The 12,967-nt window shown below is 40.5% G+C and overlaps 1 protein-coding gene across 1 annotated transcript in view; it reads left to right on the forward strand.

The window, feature by feature from the left end:
* NBN (nibrin) overlaps nucleotides 1-12,967 on the forward strand; it is a 56,448-nt gene that overhangs the window by 2,476 nt on the left and 41,005 nt on the right. Inside the window, exons 2-5 of the mRNA XM_045003676.1 lie at nucleotides 1,310-1,443; nucleotides 3,361-3,509; nucleotides 4,765-4,924; nucleotides 11,907-12,010. Coding sequence (XP_044859611.1) covers nucleotides 1,310-1,443; nucleotides 3,361-3,509; nucleotides 4,765-4,924; nucleotides 11,907-12,010 — 547 coding nt within the window. The remainder of the gene's footprint in view (nucleotides 1-1,309; nucleotides 1,444-3,360; nucleotides 3,510-4,764; nucleotides 4,925-11,906; nucleotides 12,011-12,967) is intronic.

Raw genomic sequence — 12,967 nt, forward strand, 5'->3', positions numbered from 1 at the left:
CCAGTGGCAAGGTGACTGACAGGATGGAGATTCTTCCTTCAAGAATGAGGACCTCCATTTTCTTGGCTACTAGCACATATAGAAGGGAGTATTTCTACTCTCTCAATCTTTTTTTTGGGTCCTCCTCCCCTACAAACAATGTCAGTGCCTACAAGTGCTGCTGCTTTTAGTTTCCCAAACCAACCCAGAGTAAGTGTGTTTGGGTTAATTGTAATACTGGCAACAGGATTCTAAGTAGTGCAGTGAAACTGAGTAGAATCTTTTTAGTAATTCTAGTGCTGCTTAGGGAAGTGATGAGCAGCATCAGAGGCACTGTTACTGTCTGCATAGTCAGGAAGACAGCACTGCACAGCTATCATATTTGAAAGTTACCTGCTAAGAGCTATAAAGTGACTCTTTCCTTAAATGAAAGCTTGTGTTCTGTAGAAATTGGTGCTTTACCCCTTTATTTACCCACTTTGATCAGGAAAAGTTTCTTTTTACTGGCAAATAGGTGAACATGTTTTTCAAGTTCACTCAAAATGTATGCGATTGTGCCATCATGTCTAGATCAGTGGTTCTCAAACTTGGGCTGCCACTTGTTCAGGGAAAGCCCCTGGCAGGCCAGGCCGGTTTGTTTACCTGCCATGTCTGCAGGTTCGGTCGATCACGGGTCCCACTGGCTGCGGTTCGCCGGTCCAGGCCAAGGGGGGCTGCAGGAAGTGGCATGGGCCACGGGACGTGCTGGCCACCCTTCCTGAATAAGCGGCAGCCCAAGGTTGAGAACCACTGGTCTAGATGACAAATGCCAAGAGCGGAATAGAACAGTCAGTCAAAGTGGAGTGCATATTTATCAACTATGGTTTGATTTCTCTTGTAGATCATCCAGCATTCAATTAAAAAGTTGTAGGATCTTTTCATCTGAATCTCTTTTGTTAGTTGTCTTTCTGAATAGTATTCTGGAATAGCAGTATGATATACTTTTTCCCTTCACATAAAACTTAATGGTTCCCAAAAGTGGTACTGTACATTTCCTGTAAGTAGTACTGCAAGTTGGTTTTTTGTTAGCACTGTGATGCACTTTATTCTCTGGAAGATTGCCGCAGAACTATGAACTACTGTTTTTGTCACAAGTGAGTCCAGCTCAAGTGTGCAGGAGCCAGTGAGAGAGAAAAAATGCAGCTGTAAAATAAAACTGCACTTCCGATCCTGCCCAGTACATCTAGGATTACAGGGCTGAGTTTGTTATATCTTGACAAAAGCTTTTAAATGGCTCACAGGTACTTATGTTTTTCTGCTGTTAAATATTTGTTAATTTTGTTGTTCCCAGGAGAGCCATATCGACTTTTGGTTGGTACTGAGTATGTTGTTGGACGCAAGAACTGTGCAATTTTAATTCAGGATGATCAGTCAATCAGTCGAAGTCATGCAATTCTGACTGTCACCCACCCTGAAACTAACCTTGTAAGTTTCCACTTTACTGCATTATGGCTATATGACCTAAAACTGACTGGGTTTAGGGATACTCCCCCACCTTTAATATATGTGCTTCAATCTGAAATCAATTCCAGTCCTATTCCAACAAACCTACATCTTATGGTGGCAGTAGACTCATGCTATCTTTTTCTTGAATATTTCGATGGGCTTGTCTACACAGGGAAATTGACTGACAAAATTATAGCCCTGTAAGAATATCGATATAATCCCCCCTGTGGATACTCTTATGCCCACTCGGGGAGTTATACTGGTGTAACTATATCAGTAAATTTCCCCATATAGACAGGCCCTGTAAGGTTTCGTATTGAATTGACTCACTTCGCTTTCTGTGTTCTAAGCTTGTGTCTTTGGTATGTCTACACAGCAACTAGACACCTGTGGCTGGCCCATGGGGCTTGTTTCATTGCTGTGTAGACTTCCAGGCTTGAGCTGGAGCCTGAGCTCTGGGACTGTGCAAAGTGCAACATGGGAGCCCAAGCCTATAAGTGTACACAGCAAAGAAACAGCCCTGCAGCCTGAGCGCCAAAAGCCCGAGTCAGTTGGGACAGGCCAGCCATAGGTTTTTCTTTGCTATATAGACATACCCTTTAAGGCCACACAGGTTTAACTCCCACTGACTTCTTGAGGTAGGTGACAGGTTTCAGAGTAGCAGCCGTGTTAGTCTGTATCAGTAAAAAGAACTTGAGTACTTGTGATATCTTAGAGACTAACGCATTTATTTGAGCATAAGCTTTTGTGGGCTAAAACCCACTTCATTGGATGCATGCAGTGGAAGATACAGTAGGAAGATATATACATGCATACATACATATATATGTATATATATACACACACACAGAGAGAACATGAAACAATGGGTGTTACCATACACACTATAACAAAAGCTATCTGTTAAGGTGAGATATTACCAGCAGGAGAGGAAAAAAAATACTTTTTGTAGTGGTAATGAAAATGGCCCATTTCTCATTTATGTAACTGAGCAAAATTTGATACGGTTTGTCCCACACAAACATTTTTCTTGTTATTTCCCATGATTAATATAACCTTTATGTAAGTTACATACTAACATTACAGGGGGGGAGGGATTGTAAAGAGTAAATATGATCAATTAAGGTATTTGAATGTGAATATTCAATTACCTTTATGGTTTGTGTATTTAATGATTATCACATATGTAAAAAGTCACCTGAAACATTGCACAGCAACCTTAGAATGGAGTTCTGTAATTTGATGCACAATAGTGAACCCTAGCTGTAGCACAGAGGCCCATTAAAGTCAATAGGGCTCTGTATGTGTGCAGGGTCCACCTGCATGCATTGAGTTGCACAACTAGGGCTTTAATTCTGACCCACAACAAATACTTATGAATATCTACAAACTCGAAAGGTAATAGAATAGCTATTTAAATTTCTCCATAGCTTCTAGACTGGTCACAGAGAAAGCAAAAAATGAGCAATGTTTCACAAAGATTTATTAAAAAGGAAATCTGTTGTGGTAGGAAATGCACCCCAACATCACTCTGAGCTATAATAGCACATCCTTATCTTGGTACATGGATACAGATGCATTGGTATCATGAGTACCATATAACAAAAGATAGAGGTAGTGAATTATAGCAAAACAAAGTTGAATGCAAAAAATACTACTTCTCTTAAGTAGTTATGGGGAATTTTTTTCTCAATTGTTTGTTGTGGAAAGCAGGTGGTAAACTTTGAACTGCAGAGCTAACATGTTTGTCCCAATATACTGTATATTTTTAGGACAGTAATATGAATATCTCATAATATGTGCTTTCATTTTATACATTTGCTGCTGCTTGTTCTGTAACAATATACAATATTTTGAGTACCTAATAAGACTTTACTAATTTATATTCCTTTTCAGAGTCAAGCTCTCTCAGTCCCTGAATTGATAATACAAGACACCTCTAAGTATGGTACCTTTGTTAATGGAGAAAAAGTTTTGAATGGTACTTCCAGAACTCTGAAGTCTGGTGATAGAGTCAATTTTGGAGTCTTTGAAAGCAAATTCAGGTGAGAACTAGTTGGATTGATTCTGAAATGCTGAAATAAAATTGCAGCTGCCGGTTGTAATTTTTTAAAATAGTATCACAGGGTGTATTTAAGGAGGTAAAAGCCAGATATGCTAAACATTCGTATGCCCCTTCATGCTTTGGCCACCATTCCAGAGGACATGCTTCCATGCTGATGATACTCGTTTTAAAAAAAAATAAAAAATAAAAAAAGTTTTAGTTAAATTTGGGACTGAACTCCTTGGGGGAGAATTATGTTTCCTGCTCTGTTTTACCAGCATTCTGCCATATATTTCATGTTACAGCAGTCTTGGATGATCGAGCACGTGTTTGTTTTAAGAACAGTTTTATTGCAGATTTGACAAAACGCAAAGAAGGTACCTATGTGAGCTTTCTAAAGATAGCTACAGCACTGGACCCCAGGTTTACGAATCTGAAGTGCCTTCCAAAATCTGAGAGGGACGATGTGTGGCACATGCATTTAGAAGTCTTAAAAGAGCAACACTTCTTTACGGAAACTACCGAACCACCAAAAAAGAAAATCAACCTTCTGCAGGTGGCATCTGACTCAGATGATGAAAATGAACATGCGTGAGTCTGCACTATTTTGGATCGTTATCGAGTAGAACCTGTTATCAGCATGGACGCATGTCCTCTGGTATGGTGGTTTGAAGCATGAAGGGACATAGGAATCTCTAGCACATCTGGCACCTAAATATCTTGTAACGCTTGCTACAACAGTATGCCTGTTCTCACTTTCAGGTCACATTGTAAACAAGATGCAGGCAGCATTATCTCCTACAAATATAAACAAATTTGTTTGAGTGATTGGCTGACCAAGAAGTAGCACTGAGTGGACTTGTAGACTGTAAAGATTTGTGTTTTATTTTTGAATGCAGTTATTTTTTTGTATATAATTCTATATTTGTAAGTTCAACTTTCATGATAGAGATTGCACTACTGTACTTGTAATGAGGGAATTGAAAAATACTATTTCTTTTGTTTTTTACAGTGCAAATATTTGTAATAATATATATATAAAGTGATCACTGTACACTTTGTATTGTGTTGTAGTTGAAATCAATATATTTGAAAATATAGAAAACATCCAAAAAGATTTAAATAAATGGTATTCTATTGTTTAACAGCATGATTAATCATGATTTACTTTTTTAATCGCACAATTAATTGCAATTTTTGTAATCACTTGACAGCCCTAATTTAGACAATTCTCTTCTGTATCTTGTTCCTTGCAGAGTAGAATATGAACCTTTGATTGTCTGCTCCTCGTGTTTAGAGGTTTCTGGGAAAACTGCTTTAAATCAAGCTATTCTGCAGCTTGGAGGCCTTGTTGTGAATGATTGGTCAGAAGAATGTACTCATCTTGTCATGTTATCAGTGAAAGTTACTGTTAAGGTAGGTTAAGTTTATGTGTGTTAATAGATTTTTGTGACTTCAACATGAAAATGTATGGGGTGAAACCGTCGCGCCCTGTTGACTTCAGTTAGTCCAGGTTTTCACCTAGGAAAATGATTGTTTTCAAGTAAAGAGTCCTTAAAAACAAACTTAATATGAATATTTAACTAAAATCAGAAGAGTCTGAACAGTTTATAGCAGATAAAATATTTTGCAATTGTCATCCACTTTTGTGCATGATGTATTTTTCTGGGCTTCATTTTTTCTCTTCGCTGTGGTATTTGAAAATGCAAAAGAAGCAGACCACTTAAGTGAGAATCAGAGGAACCTAGGAGTTACTATACCATACTCTTAGGGGTGCAGTCCATAATATTAATTATCGTTTTGTCTGACAGAGGCCAGAACTGGATACTTTAGAGGAAGTGCAAGACACCCTGTAGCGAATGATTATGGAATAATATGGCCTTGCGGGGTGGGAGTTTCCTCCTAACTTGTAGTTAGAGGTTAGTTTCTACCCTCAAACATGAGAATTTAGGTCCTTTCTAGGTTGTATGAAAATCCTATGTAATGTCACTCTGGATGCTTTCATTAGACATTTATATGGATAAGACCATCTCTACGCTACAAAGTTTGGCTGACTCAAGTTACTTCGACATAAAGCTATTGTATATTGTATAGGCTCATATGTGTGCATATTTGGCTCTTTGTCTGTACTGTGTGTACTCATAAGGAGTGTGTGTGTTGATGCATAGTGCGGTGCATCATGGTTATGTATCCCAGGGTGCAACCTGCCACTGTCCAGCACACTGTCTTTTGGCATGTTTTGGCAATGCATGATGGGGCAGAAACGAGTTGTGCAGAGGTGACTGGAAACAAAGGGTGAAGTTCCCAGCATGCAACTGTCTCCATCTCAGAATGTCATCCATATACCGTAATTTTAGAGCCTTTAAAAATCCTGCAAACCCGTGCATCCCGTCTCGCTCTCCACCATCTCTGACAGAAGATGCACTGCTCTGCACAGTTGTCATGAGTGTTGCAAACACAGGATGCACAGTCTTCTGCTAGTGTATTTGCAGAGCTTCAAGAAGAACTGCATCAGTGGGGAACATGATGATTTCATGAAGGACAGATTGCTGTGGGAAATAGCGAGAACCAATTGAGGGTTATTGGTAGCATTCACAGAGCAGCTGCAAATGGTGAAGCACTCTGGGTCTGAGAAATGAGCACTGACTGGTGGCATTGCCTCATAATGCAGGTTTGGGATGAGAACAGTGACTGCAGAACTTTCGGATGTACAAGGCCACATTCCTGGATCTCTATGCCAACCTTACCCCAACCCTCCAGCTCATAGACACCAGAATGACAGCTGCACTGACCGTGGGGGAAATGAGTGGTGACTGCACTGTGGAAACTTGCAACACCATATTGATTTCACACTCACTGGTAGCATTTTGGAGTTGGAAAATCCACTGGGCTATTGTCAGACAAATGTGGAGAGCCATTAATTGTCTCCTGTTATGCAGAACCATTACTCTTGGCAACATGCGTGACATAGTGGATGGATTTTCAGCAGTGGAGTTCCCAAACTGCAATGGAGTGATAATTAGTATGAATATCCCTATTTTGGCACCAGCCTGCCTTGCCCCAGAGTATTTCAGCAGAAAGGGCTACTTTTTCCATGGTTATGCAAGTGTTGGTGGATTACTGGGGGCGCTTCACTGACATCAATCTCGGCTGGTAAAGGAAGGGCATGATGCTTGTCTCCTTAAGAACACAGGACTGTTCCGAAAGCTGCAAGCAGGGACTTTCTTTCATGGCTGGCGGATTACCATGGGTGATGTTGATGAGTAGTGATCCTGGGGGGTCTCAGCCTACTCCTTGCTCCCATGGCTCATGAAGCAATGTACCAGCCACCTCACAGCAACAAGACAAAGATTCAGCTACATTTATAACTATTACACTGTGTTTCTGTGTTTGTTACACTATGAGTTCTGTCACTATACAAGAACTAGTGGGTATTTTCAGTACTGCTAGACATTCTGCAGCATATATTATGAATTAATAAAAATGAACTATTTCTTGAGGAATAGAATTTTGAGTAACAGAACCAGCGCATAGAAAAATTTCTGCATTTTAAAAACAAATACATTAAAAACTTAATAAAATAATGGAACCGATCTAAACAAGGGGAAAGAACATTTATGTCCATTTTAGTTACACGTACAGGAATTGTGGCTCTCACAGGTCAGTGTATGTGAAGCTGTGGTTGTACTTACGGTCCCCTGGTATGGAGTGGTAGTGGTAGCCACTGCTGCCATATGGAATGTTGAGGTGGATATACGGAGTTGCTGTACTGGAGTTCTCCATGGACTGCAAAGGGAGGCAAGCCTGTGACTGTTGAAGCTCTAGACCCACAAATGTCTGCAGCATCTTTATTTCCTGAAAGTGAAGCCCCATTATGTCCTGGTGCAACTCCCTCTGCTTTTCCTGGTGGACCTCCTGAGTCTGTCTCTTGTCTGCTCTTTCCTTCTCCAGTCTGAAATACTCACCCTCCAGCCCAGCGCAGCACTGCTTTGCAGGATCTCGCTGAACATGTTATCTGGAGTCGTCCTATTTTTTCTCCTTGTCTGGCTCAGGTGTTTCACAGGTGTGGAGGGGGAACTCCTCATAGCCATAACAGCAGCAGCTACAGATAAAACAGAGGTACCATTGTTAGTATAGTAACAATGAATAGCAAAAGTTAAGATTCAGAACTCCCTTCCTTTGCTTTTCTAAAATTTTACATAAGACATGCTTGTTGACACTTCTGCTTCAGAGAGCTTTTGTGCTGTACCGCTCACAACACCACCCAGGGTGAGGATGGCCTTCAAGGGATGAGGAAAATGAGGAAGGTGTTTCTCAGTTGCATGAAATTGAGTATAGGGCTATAGTACTGAATGCTGGCACCATTTCCTACAAATGGTGGTGATTTTTAACTGTTATCCTGAGGGTAACAAAGGCAGAGAGATCACAGCTGCCCAGGTCTGTATGCTGCTAGCCTGTTAACTTTGGCAGGCACCATTGCAGTAATTGCTGACTGGCTTGGGGATGTGTCTTCATGTGTAGGAAGAAATAAGGCCGTCATCTCTAGAAACCTTGGGGAGAGGATTGCAGAGTACCTCCACGAACGTTTCAACCAATCCTCTCAGGAGGATTCAAAGGACATCCCTGTGTACATAAATAAACTGCTCCTCATCTAACTCTACCGGGGAATGAAAAGCAGATAACAATGCTGCCTCTTCGTTGTACCATTACTTCTAGTATGAGTAAATTAATGAAAAAGTTGATAACTGTGTATCAGTGTAATGGGAAATACATTTATACACTTACCTGAGGTTCCTTCCCCTGCATCAGGTTTGCCCATGATTGACTGCCAGGACTGACTCTCCAGTGGAGTCTCAAACAGGTCCTGGCTTGCAGCATAGCTGGACCCCCTGGTCAAATGACCCCTATCCTCATCCTTGCTGTTTGCACTGGGGTCTGTGGCTCAGGCTCCTCGGAAGTATCCATGGTGGTGGAGACTCCACCAAATATGGCATGCAGTTCTTTGTCAAAGTGGCAGGTCTGTGGCTTGGCATTGAATTGACCATTGGGTTCCCTGGCTGTCTTATATACCTGTCAGAGTTCCTTCACTTTGCAGCAGTGCTAATGATTTTTGTTGTATCCCTTCTCCTGCATCCCCATGCAATCTATTCATAGATGTACACATTTCTGTGGCTGGCCTGTAACTGTGCCTGCATAGCCTCTTCTCCCCACTGATCCAATATCTCCCGTCTGCTATAGGCCAGAGCATGTCTGGAGCATGTAGCTGTCATGGTTGGTTGGGCAGCTGCATACAACAGAGCTGCTAAGTGTACTTGAAAAGGCATTTAAAAAATTTGTCGGGTTTTAAATGAGGGAAGGGATCCAGTTGTCATCCCCCTGCGCAATGGCATTCACAATTGTGGCCAGAGCAGTCGGTGCTGGGAATTGTGGGACAGTTGCTGGAGGACTGTTAGGGTTGACTTAGGTAATTCCATGTCTACACTCACACTATGTCAACCTCAGAACATCAACCATGGCTCTCTGTCATTCGGGAAGGTGGTTTTATTGGATCACAACAGGATAAGTACATTGATGGGAGACAAATTTAAATGTAGACACATGCACAGCTAGGTCAATGCAAGGCAGCTTACATCGACCTAACTTCATAGTGTAATTCTTTTTCTGAAACTCAACAAGTCCTTGGCCTTGATAACCCGTGATTACAGTCAATTGCATAGGCTACTTATTAGAGCTGGTTAAACATTCACTATATTGTTTTTCCAGTTTAAATTGTTTCTAAATTTGCAAAGTTTAGAGTGAAACAATTGTTTTTCAATTTTGAATGAAATATTTTATTTCAAATATTCAAATTTAAAATTTAAAATATTCATTTTTCCACCATTTGTTGGCCTTATAGCCAGTAAGTGCGCTAGAATGAATGATTTCCAGGATCTGTATGGCGTGGTTATCTGGTTTTTGTTTGGTTTGGTTTTTGTTTTCGAATCTCAACTTTTCAAAACTTCCCCAATTGTGGAAAATAAAGTTATTCTTCTGTTTTCATTGTACAAATTTCTAACCATACAGAAACAAATATTTGGTAAAACTGGCCATGAAATTGATCGAAATTGACATGAATTTGGTATGACCCTATCCATGAGCTTTATCATCGCTCCTGACCCTCTATTACCTGCTCCTGTCTGTCTCCTTTTTGGCTATCCATTTCTAGTTTTTCATTTGTCTCTCTCCTAGCTGTGTTCTTGTTATCTGCCTGATCTGACGATTGCAGCACTTCACAAACATGTCCTCCTTTCTCCTTCTTGTTTGCCTTCTTATCTGCTGAAGGCACTCTGCTTGTGTGTAGAAGCTGGCCCTCAAGGGCAGATCTGCAGAAGCAAAAGAAACAATACACAGTCATTATTGTGTGTGCACTCAGGGTCTTAAATTATAAATGTTACATATACCTTTCTCGCTTTCCCTTGGCAGGCATGCAGCACAGCCAAGCATTAAACATGGGGAGTTCGGCCCGGGGTGGGGGGTGCAAGATGGGACAAGGGGTCTGCGTGGTTTCAGAAGGGGATCAGTACAAGTGCCTAAGGCAATATTATGAATACTGACAACGTTTTCCACAGGCAAGGGTAATCAAAACTGAAATCACACTATTGAGGGTAACCGAAGATACAAGGGTGCATCTCCAGCATGCATGTGGCTTCAGACCAGGTCCGTATGCTGCTTGCCTTTGTGCTGCTTTGCTTACTTCAGAAGTAATTGCAGATTGGTGCAGCAAAGTTTCCTATAACATGGGAAGAAATAAAGCAGCTCTGCCAATGAACCATTGGCAGAGGATTGGAGAGTATCTGTAGGAGTTTCCTAGAGATCTCTACGGAGGATTCCTTGGAGATATCAGTGTGCATTAACCACCTTTTCTGCAGAGCCCCACTGCATAGCCGCACAAGGGAATGCGAAGCAGATGCAAACAGTATCTAGTGTTGTTAATTTTGATCCCTTCTTCCATGTGCACCATGTAACAAAATAAAGGACATCTCTACCTCATGTGACTGTGCACTATCAAAAAACAAAGAGTATTTACCACTTCAGGCATGCCACTGCTGGGATAGGCTACGCCCTTCTGGATCCAAAAAGAGGTATTGGCTCACCATGCCAACGGACGAGCCTGTTGCCTGTCTAACCTCCTCATCCACTACTTTGTCCTTGGGGTTGACTCCGCTGGCCACTGCCTCCATTCCCCCTAAAGTATCCATGGGGCTCTTGGAGATAGAGGAGGGGTTGCTGCCAAGGGTGACGAGCAGTTCCTTGTAGAAATAGCATGTTTTCAGCGCCGCAACCTTGCCTTTTCGGCTTCCCTTACCTTCTGGTACGCCTGCCTCAGTTCCTTGATTTTAGCATGGCATTGCTGTGTGTCCCTTTTATCTCATCCATGCCACGAGCAATCTGCTTGTAGGCATCAAAGTTACTACAGCTGGATTGGAGCTGTGACTGCACAGCCTTCTCTCCCAACAGATCCAGCAACTTTGGTATACTCCAGGTGGGAGCGCGTTTGCTGCAGAAAGCCATCGTCATCAGCTGGAAAGATGCAATGTGATCTGTCGGTGCTGAGCAAACAGGAAGTGGAATTTCAAATACTCTCAGAGTTTTAAAGGCGGTGGGGTGCATGCCTGTGTACCTGACTGCAGGGCAGCAGAGTAGAAAATGCTTACCAGAGTGATCATGATGGGCATTGTGGGACACCTCCTGCAGGCCACTTAGAATGACGTAAGCAAGTGCAGTGTCTACACTGACACTGTGTGGCTCTAACTTTGTTGCAAAAAGCTCTATGCTGCTTGTCGAGGTGGTTTTATTATATCGGCATAGCAGGAGAGTTAAATCGGTGCGAGGAGCATTGTTGTGTTTACACCTCCGCTGCTTTCTCAGTGAAACCTGGTTTCTGTCGACAAAACTGTGTAATGTAGACAAGGCCTTAGAAACTTCAAACTACTACAAAGAAAGGAGATGTTAGCAGTCATTTTACCTGCCATTTGATAGCTAAATATTCAATTTTGTAAATTTGCATGTATGGCTCTTTTGTGGTGAAATAAGACTGTTTGTATAGCATCACTGATTTTCCTTTTTCTAATTTTTTTTAAAGATTGCTCGCTGGTAGATTAGTAATAAAAAGGGTTATTCCGTTTAATGGCTTTTGTCAACATAATTCCAATTATAAAGAATAAGTGGTGGGTGTAAGAACAAAACTATTTGATTTTTTGTTTATTTACGTTAGCCTGAGTAGTATGATCATGCACTTATGTAACACACGCCACATTTGAGACCTTACATAAATATTAGATTTCAATACTATTTTTTAGATGACAGCATATTCTGCTTGAATTGTTAAGTATGGTAATGAATCTTTCCTTCTTTTCAGACTATATGTGCTTTGATTTGCAATCGACCAATTATAAAGCCAGAGTACTTTGTGGAATGTATCAGAGCCATTCAATCCAAGCAGCAGTTGCCAAAACTGGAAAGGTAAATGGCATGTTTTCAGAACCACAAAGTTGCATTTAATAGGGCTTATATGTAATTTAATACTTACATTTCTTGAGTGCTAGATTAATAATCTTTTCACATTTTTAGCACCTATTTTCTGAAGTTATACCATTATATTACATATAAATACTTATTTACACCTAAACGAGAAACCCCGTAAGCTTGACCTGTTTAGATGCAACTGCCATGTCTTATTCCATATGTAATAGTCTGTATTATTCAGCACCATAGGATATTCTGGCATCTACTTGTCGTAACAGATGTATTTATATGGCATATAACTACCCGATAAAAGAGCTAAACTAATTTATAATAGCATTGTTCTACTTATGTCTTCCAGAGTATAGAGAGGTTTTTATGTTTTTTTTCTTAAAAGTCCTAATTCCAACTAATGTAAAGATGCTGTGATCAATTCAGTATTTTCTTGTAATTCACCTTCTTGCCCTGTACAAAGTGGAAAGAAGTAAAGTGTAGCACCGAAAAAAGTTTTGATTGCAATAATTTGAGTTGCAGCAAACTGCTTAATTTGAAACATTTTACATTCTGGTAATTTTCTTGCCTTGGTCCCTGTGGAGTTAAAAACCTTAATGTATAAATGTGAGTTCTTAGTGTTCATTGGATGCTTAGAGATGCTACTAGCTCTACCTAGGCTTCATTTTCAGAGGTTGCCATAGAGATCTCTATGGTAATATAGTCAAAGCAGCATGTATACTCTTTTGGGAATAGATACATTAAAAATCTAATTTTCTTGTTTTAAAATAATTATATAAAGCTTATCTCAATATGAAAACTTATTCTTCCACTATTTTTTCAATTTGTAAGATTAGGTTCATTTTAAGCTTTGGTAATCAACAGAAATAACCCAAATATGTTCAGCTGCCTTTAATATCAAATTTTTGTGCTTTTGTCTGAAGTTAAAATAAGATTAATATGCCA

The sequence above is a fragment of the Mauremys mutica genome, chromosome 2, assembly GCF_020497125.1.
Source record: "Mauremys mutica isolate MM-2020 ecotype Southern chromosome 2, ASM2049712v1, whole genome shotgun sequence".
NCBI classification, from domain to species: domain Eukaryota; kingdom Metazoa; phylum Chordata; order Testudines; family Geoemydidae; genus Mauremys; species Mauremys mutica.